This window comes from Scylla paramamosain, chromosome 24, assembly GCF_035594125.1.
Source record: "Scylla paramamosain isolate STU-SP2022 chromosome 24, ASM3559412v1, whole genome shotgun sequence".
Classification (NCBI taxonomy): Eukaryota; Metazoa; Arthropoda; class Malacostraca; order Decapoda; family Portunidae; genus Scylla; species Scylla paramamosain.
In genome coordinates, this window is record NC_087174.1 from 6,206,356 (window position 1) to 6,218,871 (window position 12,516).

Genomic DNA, 12,516 nt, shown 5'->3' on the forward strand with positions numbered 1-12,516 from the left:
GGTAAAGATATATTGACATTTACAGACTAGAGGAGATGAAGAACATGAAATGACAACTCAATCCTCATGTACATAATAACAAAAAAATATCGGAATAATAACAACAACAACAACAACATTCCAGATTTCAAATAGACATAACACAATTGTTTCATCTATTACTTTTATTCAAACAGTAACTCTTGATAATAGTATATACACATTCATCTATGGATTTCTAAGTTTGTCAGAGATTTCACAAGCCATTTCTCTGATACCCTGACCCTGAGGTTCCGGGGAGGAGGAGGAGGAGGAGGAGGAGGAGGAGGAGGAGGAGGGCGACAGCAGAGGGGAAGTTTGGTGAGGTCATCGAGAAAAATAAGCGTCCAGGGAACAAACAAGGGTTGATGGGGAGGACAAGAAGAGGGTGGTCTTCCCGCCACCTAATAAGAGTGAGAATAAACCCCCATTGTCTGATATCAGTAATCAGCCACGCCGCGCAGGTGACAGGTGGTGCCGCCCTCCTGTCATCACCAGCCCTCAAGTAGCCAATAGAAACGGAATAACACACTGCCCTGCCTTTGCATGTGTTCAGTGTCCCTCGATCGTATGACCTAGTCTGTTAAAAATCCATCCCAGGTTTTATTCCCTTCAATTTTGGACAATCCTCTTTGGTGATTCTCCCTCAGTGGGCCTTTTATATATAAGCTTTTGTAGTCCTAGGCCAGCTCCCATCTTACATTAAAATCAGATCAGAGGACTTGAAATTGAAGGAGAACGCTAAATAGAATGAAAAGTGAGTCGACTTCTAAGCAGGATTGTACCTCCATACCCACCACCCACCCATCTCGTCGCCGCCGCTCGCTTTGTCCAGCCTGCAGCTCCTAACATGTTCCAATAGGTCCGCGGTACTTTCCCAGCACACACACACACACACACACACACACACGCATACTCATAGACACGTGCGGATGCAGCATAACCTTTCGCTATGTTCGTTGGCGCTTCCCCTTACGCATCGCCATTTATGAGAGATCTCGTTACTGGAATTCCTCCCGCTGTCGTCATGCTTTAGGAGAGAATGGGCAGCGTAAGAACGGGGCTTAAATTTTTCTTTGATGGTACTTGGTCATAACGTGGTGAAAGAGACGAGTTTTTACTTAGCTTCGCCATTGGGATTTATAATAGATACTGATACTAATTCTCTCTCTCTCTCTCTCTCTCTCTCTCTCTCTCTCTCTCTCTCTCTCTCTCTCTCTCTCTCTCTCTCTCTCTCTCTCTCTCTCTCTCTCTCTCTCATCACATGGTGCAATTAACGAAGATTTTTTTTTCTTTCCTTTCGTTTATCATTTTGCTATGTGAGGTTCATCAGTGTGAATCTCTCTCTCTCTCTCTCTCTCTCTCTCTCTCTCTCTCTCTCTCTCTCTCTCTCTCTCTCTCTCTCTCTACAGATAACAGTAAAAGACATCCTAATATCATCGCTACTGAATTCTATGCCATACAGTGCAGAGGAAAATTCACCAAAACATCAATGCTTTCGTGATAAGATCGAGTACTTGTAAGACTTATCAGCAAACTCAAGAGGCTGTTTCCCACGAGAGTGATATTGGAGAACTGCTTCCTTCACTTTGCATGGCGACGACATTCAGTAGTAGTAGTAGTAGTAGTAGTAGTAGTAGTAGTAGTTGTAGTTGTTGTTGTTGTTGTTGTTGTTGTTGTTGTTGTTGTTGTTGTTGTCGTTGTCGTTGTCGTTGTTGTTGTAAAAGAAGAAGTAGTAGTAAACGAAGTAGATATTGTAGTAGTAGTAGTAGTAGAAATAAGGGAAACACAAGCAGGAGGAACAAAGAGAAACACGAAGGTTGGTGAGGCAAGGAGGGGAGATACAGGACCAGTATGGACAGCGAGACGGGGGTGGTCGGGGACAAGAAGGCTAACCACCAATATCTCAAGATGGAAATGATCAAAAACACTCCTAATATCTCTCAAAATTCCATTAACCAAGCGAAAGATGTGTTTAGTGGCTGAAAGTCTGCTGAAGGGGTGTGGGGAGCGGGTGAAGGGGCGTGAGGGGCAGGTAAAGGGGTGTGAAGGGGGGAGGGATAGGCAGGTGAGGTGGACGTGTGGTGCCACGGGAGCCACAACCTTGAGCGGCAGGAAGGTCAGCGAAGCTCTTGGTTCTCACGATACGGACCGTGAATCACGCTGCTATCACAGAATCCTTGAGTCTTGACGATTAATGTCACACCCTGATGGCGTCGATGACTCAAGATAACCCGAGGACACACCGCTGGCCAGGCAAGGGGTGAGCCTCTGATAAGCGCCGCGCGAGACGCTGCCGCACAACAATCCTTGGCTCAGCACTCAGCGTGAAGGTTTACAAAGCGTGTACTGAACTGCCCCAAGAATGCGGCGAGTTTCTTGATGTCCTACTTCCCGCTTCATGTGTTGACTGGTCGTACATGTTAGCCTAACAAAATACTATTGCTGCTCAGATCACAACAGACACCACTTGTCCCCCCGCAGTGTTGTGAGGTGGTGACCAGTGACGCGCCTCCTGAAGGTGCCATCAAGGGGAACGGGCCTCCAGTCTGATAACGGTGCCATCCACAGGGAGGTGGTTCAAGCAGGCGTGGTGACCTGGCACGAGACACGGGGGCCAACCTTCCCCTAAGGGACGGTGAAGGAGGCTCCCCGGACCTAGCAGGCCACGGGCGTATAGACCTGGGTTAGGGGGTGCCGGGAGAGTGGCGCTTCCGATAGTTAATCTCGTTGACACTTGCTTCTGAGTGGGAGGAAGATCAGACTCCAAGTCAACAGAGCAAGGATGTAATACTACGTTGTGTGAGAAAGCCTGAACATGATACTCGCCTGACATCTTGTCATAGTTCACAGTAAACCCGCGAGTCTTTAAGAGTGTTACTACCAGTGTGAAGTCGTGAGTGGTGTTCCTCACAGCCAGGTGGACGTCGTCTACCCAGGGTTGTAGGCCTCCCTTGACGCTGTCAACAACCGTCACGTTAGCTAAGTGCACCTTAATGTACAGACTTTCGAGGGCGTGGATCATATCGCTGAGCATGAAGCCTAGACGAGCCAGACAGCAAGGAGGAGCGGCTAAGTGCTGGTGCTTCAGCGCGCCGCAGTCTAGCCTAGCAACCAGACAGGAGAAGTGATGCTCGGTGTGACCCGGCAGGTGGATGTCTGTCACGCCCCACTTTTTAGCGATAGCGGCCCAGGACTCGCGCTTTTCCCAGGGATGGTTGCGGCTCTCACTTGTAAAAAACAAAACATCTGGGCAGAGAGTGCCCAGTTTACCATCACCATGAATCCGCATGAACCAGTCACTAAAGAAGACGTCGTCTGGGAGACGTGTGTCAAGGGGCGTTTCTTTAAACATGGCTAGCGTGGTCAAAAAGGGGCCGCCCACCGCGTCACAGTACATGCACTCAAACACAGAGCTGGCGTACCCTTCCTTGAGCGTAAAGCCAAACAATTCCAAGCGAGATTGGTAACACGCTACCTTCCAGTTCCCCTGCTCGCTTCTGGTGGCGGCGCTGACGAAGGCAACGTCAGGAGTCATGCGAAAGACTCTTAAAAGCCTCTGGAGGTCTGAGAAAGGGGAGAAGGAGATGATGTGACGACCCACTAGGACGTATTTAGTGTTCACTATCTTCAGGATGCGAGTCCACCTGACGGCGGTAGGGGTGCTGGTACCGACCCGCAGCACCTTCACGTGCTTAAACTTCCTGGCAGCCTGAGCAGCATCGTTGGACGACACCGCTACTACCACGGGGACAGTCCTGTACCTGGTGGTATGAGGGACCATACGCCAAACATTCAAGCCAGTACTGCGTGACGCCATAAACATAACACTTGCTTACCACTCCTTCGCCCCGATGCTTAACAAACTCAACTCAAGCATAACATGCAAGAGAATTGTTACATGAAAGCCACTAGCACAATTATCACATTCATATCATAAACCCTAACAGTAACCACGAACACTATGAACTTGCATAGAAATATCATATAAATTTGACCACGTCATAAAATCTCATAATTATATTTTTGAAGACGATTAACATGAAGTCTTTGAGAAATTAGTGCAGAACCCAATAAATAACTACGAGAAGTTAGAAAATGCAATCAGCAGAAAAATTTCCAGGTGTGGTCAGTCACCTGCAGGAGACACAACACACACTAATTGCATCCTTCCTAGTTTCCCTTACCTGAAGATGTCCTGGAGGAGGAGCTGCAGCAGTGAAGGGGCGAACCCGCTAGCGTCCAGGGCTATGGTGACCAACTCAGCGAGAGCAACCTGCACCAGAAAACCCTTTTAAGAATGTGTGTGTGTGTGTGTGTGTGTGTGTGTGTGTGTGTGTGTGTGTGTGTGTAAATCTAGCCTCAGTAGTTATTGTTTCTCTTTTCACAAGAATCAGAGGCTGAGAATAAGCAAGATGGACCATGAAGACTGACAATGACAGACACAGACTCCTATCGCGGGAAACTCTAATTGTTGTCACGAGAGAAAGAGAGAGAGAGAGAGAGAGAGAGAGAGAGAGAGAGAGAGAGAGAGAGAGAGAGAGAGAGAGAGAGAGAGAGAGTGAGTGAGTGAGTGTGTGTGTGTGTGTGTACCAATAATTCACGTTCCCGAAATATATTACTGCACACAACGTTTGTCCCTGGGAAGTTAGATTACAGTCGCCGGGAGGGAGGTGGTGATGATGCAACGACACGCGCCATTGGGATGACGTGATGTGCATAAATTACTGCTTTGTGCTCCCAACACGAGCATGTTTTTTTCTTTCAACCGTAAAGTGTTTGACGTAACTGTTACACCTGCTATTAAGGACCATAGTCAGAAAACTCCTATTTCTTTTCTGAATACTTTTAAAAGACTCCAGTTGAAGTTACATAAGCTTTTAAGAGTGTTTTTATGGTGCTAGTGACAGATTAACAAGATTTCTACATTAATGACAGGAGAAACACTCTTAATAACCTTGCTAGTCATCTTTGTGGCTTTTGAAAATAGTCACGAGGAGAGAGCAAAACGTTTCAGAAAGCAGTTCATTACCTTACCGAAGTGTGACATCCCGTAGTACCTCGACATTGCCAGTGATGCATCGCCACTCGTGCGAACTTCGTCAGCAGCATTTCCGCCGCGCTTGTGATACATGAGGAAAGAATCGGCAGCCTATCCACGGGGAGTTTACGTTTCTGTTCTATGGTATTTGTTGAACACGTGGTGAAATGGACATGGGACCTATAACTGTGGGACACTGGGATTTATAACAGATTCTCTCTCTCTCTCTCTCTCTCTCTCTCTCTCTCTCTCTCTCTCTCTCTCTCTCTCTCTCTCTCTCTCTCTCAAGACAATACAAGGCACCTAACAACCAATACTACTGAATTCTGCGCTTTGCAATGCGGGTGAAAATTCACCTAAAACTTTCATGTCTGTTCTCCGTCATTTGGAGTAACTGAGCTGCCGTACAGTAAAAGTGAGTCAGCGACAATGCTTTATACGTATGTAGCCTGGACCCGTACTCTGAAACTCTTTGATCTTTCACCACGACTATTTTCAAAGGTCACAGAGATGATTAGCCAGACTCTGAAGACTGTCCCTCCTGTGAATAGTGTAGAAATCTTGTTAATTTGTCACTGGAACCATGAAAACATTCTTAAAATCCCATGTAACCTTAACTATAGCCTTTTAAATATAGTGAAAATGCAGCGTAAAAGTGTTTCAGAATAATGCCCCTAGTAACACAATTAACTAGTTTTTGGTTTACTCAGGAAGCAAAGCGTGAAATTTAACGTACGAGTATAATGCACCAGACCAAAAATCTATCCAGTCAAGCACTTATCTGTTGTTGTAAAGGAAAGTTCCTTGCAAGATGGGGAGTCCTTTGGCTTTCAATTCACAATCACACAGACAAACACTCCAGGACGCAGTTTAGTCTTATCATGAACCCACTTCAGCGACTGACGAGATGGCAGTAAACAAAGAACATGCTGATACTGAATAGCTTGAGGCCGAGACTGTGTGGGAAAGACACGAGGAAGCTAAATTGTGATAACTGATGTGACTATTAAGTGCCCTTTGTCCTGGGATACGATCTCTCTCTCTCTCTCTCTCTCTCTCTCTCTCTCTCTCTCTCTCTCTCTCTCTCTCTCTCTCTCTCTCTCTCTCTCGACGTAGGCCTTCCCTCTAATCGATCTTGACGCCATGTGACCTCAAATACTACGAATAAAAGAGTCAGTCAAACTAACCGAGCTCAGCCCTCAGACTCTTTAGAGGGGTTTAATTAAGGAGAGACTGCTTAGCAGACACTTATAAGGTAACAACAAGGCATATTTCATAACAGACATGGAAATGTGAGAGGGAACCACGCGCCTCAAGAACTGGATTGGTATTTCTCTTTGAAGCCAACCAGAGCTGACCAGGGCAAGAGTTTAGGACAACACAAACCGGGTACACGCAGCTCATGACGTCACGGGGGAGGGAACTTTCACTCTCCCTGTACCAAAAGTGTTATGATCTCACACTATACTAATCTCCCTTTATTTCCGGATCGCACACCTGGCGTCTGCAAGAAGGCTGTGAGGTTGTCAATGACGTCAGATATAGTTAACTTCCTGCTCCATGACACCATTAGCTGGGCATGCGTATTGCGTCTAGCCTTATTAACTAGTGACGCGCTACACAGGCACCAGGCAAACACAACCCACTGCTGGCGGTGTACTCGCAACGATCACACGGTGGGTTTCTAGTCTGATGTGTACTTCTGATGTGTCAGCGAAAGACAAGGAACACACGGGGACTGATATAAAGACGAGAATGTATATGACATGGTGAGGTTGTATGGAAATGTTTATTTGTTACTATATTACTTAGGAATTCACTCTTCGTTGTTGTCAAGCTGCGTGTATGAATTACCTTTCGTGTTGGTCATTAATAGTGATGTGAACACTAAGACAAGAATAACCATATGGACAAATTGTACACGTCTTCTTTCCACCAGCTAGCAATTTTAGTGAATTATTCAAGAAAAAGGCCAGGAGTACGTGTCTGCACTACTGAATGTACGTATCAGTAACTGGTAAACACACACACACACACACACACACACACACACACACACAGAGAGAGAGAGAGAGAGAGAGAGAGAGAGAGAGAGAGAGAGAGAGCGCAAGGTAAGGCTCCTCGTAGGCTCAGAACCATACTGTCTGCTGCCAGCTTCCCTTTATGACACGGCGCCGTTCATTGTCATGTACGGGAGGCGGGAAGGAGACGCGATGCACAAGGTCACCGATACGTGAAGGCCAAACAGTAGCAGCGGACAGCACTTCAACACTGTACGGGAAGGGGAACTACAGGCTGGGATCAACACACTGACCCTCACTACAGTACCTTGTCCCTCCATCTTAGGACCGTATTCTGAAACACTTCTGCCCACATCCCGACTATTTTCAAAAGACTTCAGTTGAAGTTACACGAGTTTATGAAGGCGTGTTTACGGTTCTAGTGACAGATTAACAAGATTTCTGTATTGTTAACACGAGAAACACTCTTGAGAACTAAGCTAATTGAAGTAAAACGGGTTTTTAACGGTGTTTTTACGATTGTAATGACAGATTAACAAAATTTCTACATTATTAACAGGAGAAATACTCTTGAGAATCAGACTAATTAAGGTTACAAGGGTTTTTAAGGCGGCTAATCATCTCTATGGCCTTTGAAAATAGTCCTGATGAGAGAACAGAGGATTTCAGAGCACGGCTGAATTTAGAATTTAGGTATGTGTTCCGATCCAAGTGTTCCAGGTACCCTACACGCACTCGAATTATTTTCAGGATTCAACCCAAATCAGAATCCGGGTTTCGTGTCTAAGAGAAAGCTAATTCAGTCTTCCGAGAAAATGAGTGGTCCGCGTATACGATAAAAGGGAGTAAACTTGACGATAAGAGGAAAGGGAAAGGCAATCTGTGTGTAAGAATAGCTCTATTTGTTGTGTTAATAGAGCACATGTACAGTACAGACCCTACATACCTTTCAGGATCGATGCGTGGCTTTACCTGTACGTTCTATTGACAATGTATTTTTCTCTACCCCTGCACTGTTTTTGTTCCCTTTGAACGAATGGAATACTAACACTTTTTGGACACAGAGAGTAAAACATGATACGCTAAGCTGGGGGAGAGATGGTAATGGTTGGGTGGACGTAATGTGTGGAGGAGTCAATTTCCACGACAATGAGGAGCTATATGGTCACACATTTGTGTTAGACTTAGGATCAACACACCGACCCTCACTGCAGTACCTTGTACTGCAGGCTTAGGTAAATAGGCTCCTTCTCACACTAATGCTGTTTTACTTAATTGAGCCTCTAAAGAATCGTGGGAGAGGCGTGGGAGTGATATTGTAAGCGGAGAGAAACTGTATGCGTGTGTGTGTGTGTGTGTGTGTGTGTGACGGACGGGTGTGTATACCTGGTTGTCACAATCTGAAGTGAAGGCGTGGGTGTGGTAGGGTGGGTCGTGGGCGGGTCCCAGGTACCGCTCAGGACACACCTCCAAGTTGCCGCTGTCATTTCCATCACCGTCCACCGCCAGGAGGCTCTGCGGGGAGGAGGGAGGGTGTCCTTCACATGCAGCCTCCGTTACATACGGAGATGATAACGCCACTTGAATGAGATGAGTGTTAGCGATTTGTCCACGGCCATATTCGTCCCTAGTCACTGATGCATTCCTTTCAGGGAAGAACAATGAACACGGAACCGCGGGCGACACATACTGGCACGAGGACCCTCCCGGAAGTGTGTGTGTGTGTGTGTGTGTGTGTGTGTGTGTGTGTGTGTGTGAAGGTAAAGAATGACATGAACCACTGAAATTACGCACACACTACCTGAAAGTCTTGGTAACACTGCTTAAGAGAACCTCACTGGAAATCACCATATATCATTACACGTTATGTACGCTAAAAAATATATTAAAAAATCCATTAATACATAATAAACGAGAAATCTATTGAAAATCACCATTTTTATATGCCAAACACTTATCTAAGGTAAAATAACCAAAATAAACAGCAATCTGTATTTCCTCCTTCCTATGACACTATTTCAAAAGGGAGGTTTTATGACACTTATCCTACAATTATGGATGATCCTTTTTGACCTCTCTTTTGGGAATGGCACTCTCAATGCACCTTTCCTCGGACTTTTTGTTGCCATTGGCCAGCACACCTCTTACATGAAAAAGATATATAAATCAGCCATAATAATTGCATGTCATACCTCCTGGAGCTGCTCACTCGGTGCCACCTGCTGCACAAAGCGAGGATCCAACAAACCGAGGATCCTTTGCAGCGCCAGTAATGAGTCGGCCCTGGGCGGCTCCCTCAGCTCTGTTGCACGCCGGGAGGAGCACAGATGAGAACCCACAACCCACAGAAGTCACTGCACTTACGCGGCCTCCAATGCTGTGAGTGTGTGTCTACTAGTGCCCTGTGCAGCGGCGTGGTAAAGGTATGAAGCAGTGAAGCAGTGAGTCCCTGTGAGAGGCAACAGAGGTGCAACGGTGTGAAAAATGGAGTGAGTAAGTGTGAAGCAATTACGTATGGTGTCGTGCACTTGTGAAGCAAAGGTGTGTGATAATGTACATATAAGATGAAAAATTATAAAATAACTTCCACGTGTGAAACAAACTACCAAATTCTGAAACACTTGTTCCCACCCAATACTTTCAAAAGGCACTAGTTAAAGTGACACGGATTTTTAAGGGTGCTTTCGGATTCTACCAACAGATTAACGTGATTCTTCTACTATTAACAGGAGAAACACTCTTGAGAACCCGGCTGATCATCTCTGTGGCCTTTGAAAATATTCATGATGAGAGAGCGAATTGTCTCTGTATATGGGACAAAGATGAAAAGTAATATACACATGTGAGGAAAAGGTACATGACACTGTACACCTGGGGAATAAAGGTGTAAGATAATAAGTAACTGTGAGAGAAAGATGCAAGATAATGTACACGTATATAGCAACTGTGTAAGTGTAAGAGTGCATATATGTAGGATAAAAGTACAAAGAGAAATAAGTGTCCTTCACTGTATCAGTAACTCGACACATCCATGCTCCGCCACAGTAAGGCAACACAACTTGCTACAAAAAAAAAAAAAAAAAAAAACCGTGAGAACAAGTACATTTAAAGATTTATCACTAGTAAACTCCAACCAGAACAAGACTGAAGAAACAAAGCAAATCGATACATAAGCAAGAACTAAACGGAGTGAGTCATAAAGCACTTTTTTGCGTCGACATCGATAAAACAAGAAAGAGAGAGAGAGAGAGAGAGAGAGAGAGAGAGAGAGAGACTAGTAATCAAGTATGGTGATTAACGAATAACTGAAGGCAAACAGCTGAGAGCAACGTCAAGCAGAAGGTGAAGTATCCGCAGCACCGCCAGGAGGTCAACCTTTCGACCGCTGGAGTTCACGAAGGACCTTCCTTAGTTCCATGGCGGCTTTGCTCCTGGGGTGTACATCCTCCTTTGTTAGGGGGGGCGTCCTTTGTTTCTTGCAGGATTCTAACACAATAGATGTAGACATGTAATGAGAAGGAGGATGAAGGAAGGAGGAGGATGTAGATATGTAAGGAGATGGAGGATGAAGGAAGGAGGATGGATAATAGCTATCGAGTGTGTGTTTCTTGAAAAGAACAGCAGACATGGGAAACATGTCAACATCTACATACATTCACCGTAAAACCTTAATGTTTATGTACCTGCTGAGCCTTACTGAGCGAGAATCAACTAGACAAATGTCACCTCACGAATTCCTATAAACCACAAATATATTACCAGTAAGCTCTCAGAGTGAGAGCTGACGTGATAAAGATGAAAGAATGAAGGCATGCCGTGGAATTGATTAAGAATGATTAAGGGAACAGGGAAAGGAAGCAGATGAGGGTTATATTTCTCACGTCAACACACCTGTCCTAGGAGTCCTCAACGAGAACACCAGCAGGAGGACAAAGACACACACCACCACCAGCATCGTGACCAGCCACCATTTCCACAGCACACCCTGCCCCGCCTTCCTCCTGAAGATATGTGCCAACTGGACCCACAGCATTTTGAGGGACACCTATAGAAGATGGAAAGAGCATATGTAGGCACACAGCAGTATAAAACTTTAATTATGGCAATGTATGTCGATCCTTAACTTCACAGAAACACTCAACAAAAATACTACTTTTTTCTTCTAGTTTATTCGAAAGAGTGGGTGTGTCTACAATCCTATAATGAAGAAATTCATATTGGATATACATCATAATTGTAAACATAGCATTATACGATTTAAGGCCAAGTTTGATCACCACAAAGACAGTCTAGGATTGATTACTAAAGCACTCGTAACTTATAATTATTATTATTATTGTTTTAATAAACTCGTTCTAGGATAGGATTTTTCCAGCGTGTGTTTGTGAATAGTTGTGATAACCTGCTAAGTTTGTACATATACGTAATATATATTGTAATTGTATATATATATATATATATATATATATATATATATATATATATATATATATATATATATATATATATATATATATATATTAGAGAAGTGCGTTTTATACAATAGTAATCTTGCGTACGTAATTATATCCACGTTACGAAATGTACGATGTCCTGAACTACACTTTTAATACAGTACGCTTAGCCATTTTTTCTGTGAGGTCGCCTGGCACATGAACAATACTTACCTCATAACTTTGTCTTCTCTTTATCATTTCGGTCTAAGGGAAATCTACCAAGTCTGCCTCCACATGATAAAAGCTCCTAATATCGTTTCACAGTTGATTTCACTTCCAATGATCACAGTGGCCTGCCACATTGCCGCTGTACTTCCAGCGCTGGGTAATGGCTGCCGAGAACGTGTTTCTTGAAATGAACATCAGACATGCAACATTTGGTTCCGCCAGGGGCTCAAGCGCAGAGCCTCAGCACGAAAAGGAAATCAATCAATCAACCACTCAGTGTCTGGACGTAGAACAGTTATTAAGTCATTGCACACGCACGTTTCGTTCCACTGTCAAGGGAGACCTTCACCTCCTCCACCTCTGACGTCAACCTATACTTGCTAGAACATTATCTTAAACCATTACGGATTGTACCATCGGTAACATTAATTCATACTTAAACGTCTGTCATCCTTGTCGAGTTAACACGCAAGTAAATATTAATTTATGTAGATTCTACACAAAATACACCTAAGCATTACTATTTTTTTTTTTTCACACAACACCAAGTTGCTATTATAACTTAAGTACTTACACCTGCTTCTGCACTTACTGTTTCTGGCATATCGTGTGCAGCGAACAGCAGCGTGGTGGCGTCCTGACAGACTGACCGCGACGCAGCTTGCGGCGTGGGCGAGACCCAAGAGAGGAGGGCGAGAGTAACCGTAGTCAAAACAAAACACTTGAGGCGGCAAGCACAATCGGCCGACATAAATCATGCACATATCGAGCC

General features: G+C 44.7%; 1 protein-coding gene across 2 annotated transcripts; it reads right to left on the minus strand.

Moving 5' to 3' along the window:
- Nucleotides 1-1,180: 1,180 nt before the first annotated feature.
- On the minus strand, nucleotides 1,181-12,495 carry LOC135112640 (uncharacterized). Of its 2 annotated transcripts, XM_064027227.1 has the most exons (6): nucleotides 12,337-12,495; nucleotides 10,972-11,125; nucleotides 9,273-9,382; nucleotides 8,467-8,595; nucleotides 4,206-4,294; nucleotides 1,181-3,782 (listed from the first exon to the last, which is right to left on the minus strand). In XM_064027227.1, the coding sequence occupies exons 1-6, from the start codon at nucleotides 12,493-12,495 to the stop codon at nucleotides 2,546-2,548; spliced, it is 1,878 nt and encodes a 625-aa protein (XP_063883297.1). In that variant the 3' UTR covers nucleotides 1,181-2,545. The 2 variants fall into 2 exon arrangements, with proteins under 2 accessions (XP_063883297.1, XP_063883298.1); XM_064027228.1 differs by lacking the exon at nucleotides 8,467-8,595.
- Nucleotides 12,496-12,516: the final 21 nt, after the last annotated feature.

Bases quoted from the DNA above. Each gene is read 5' to 3' on its own strand.
- LOC135112640 (XM_064027227.1), bottom strand. From the start codon at position 12,495: ATGTCGGCCGATTGTGCTTGCCGCCTCAAGTGTTTTGTTTTGACTACG. The intron at 9,383-10,971 runs GTGTGTTGACGT...GGCGTGCAACAG, and splicing joins GTTGAGGACTCCTAGGACAG to AGCTGAGGGAGCCGCCCAGG. The intron at 3,783-4,205 runs GTAAGGGAAACT...TCATACCACCAG, and splicing joins CTCCTCCAGGACATCTTCAG to GTACAGGACTGTCCCCGTGG.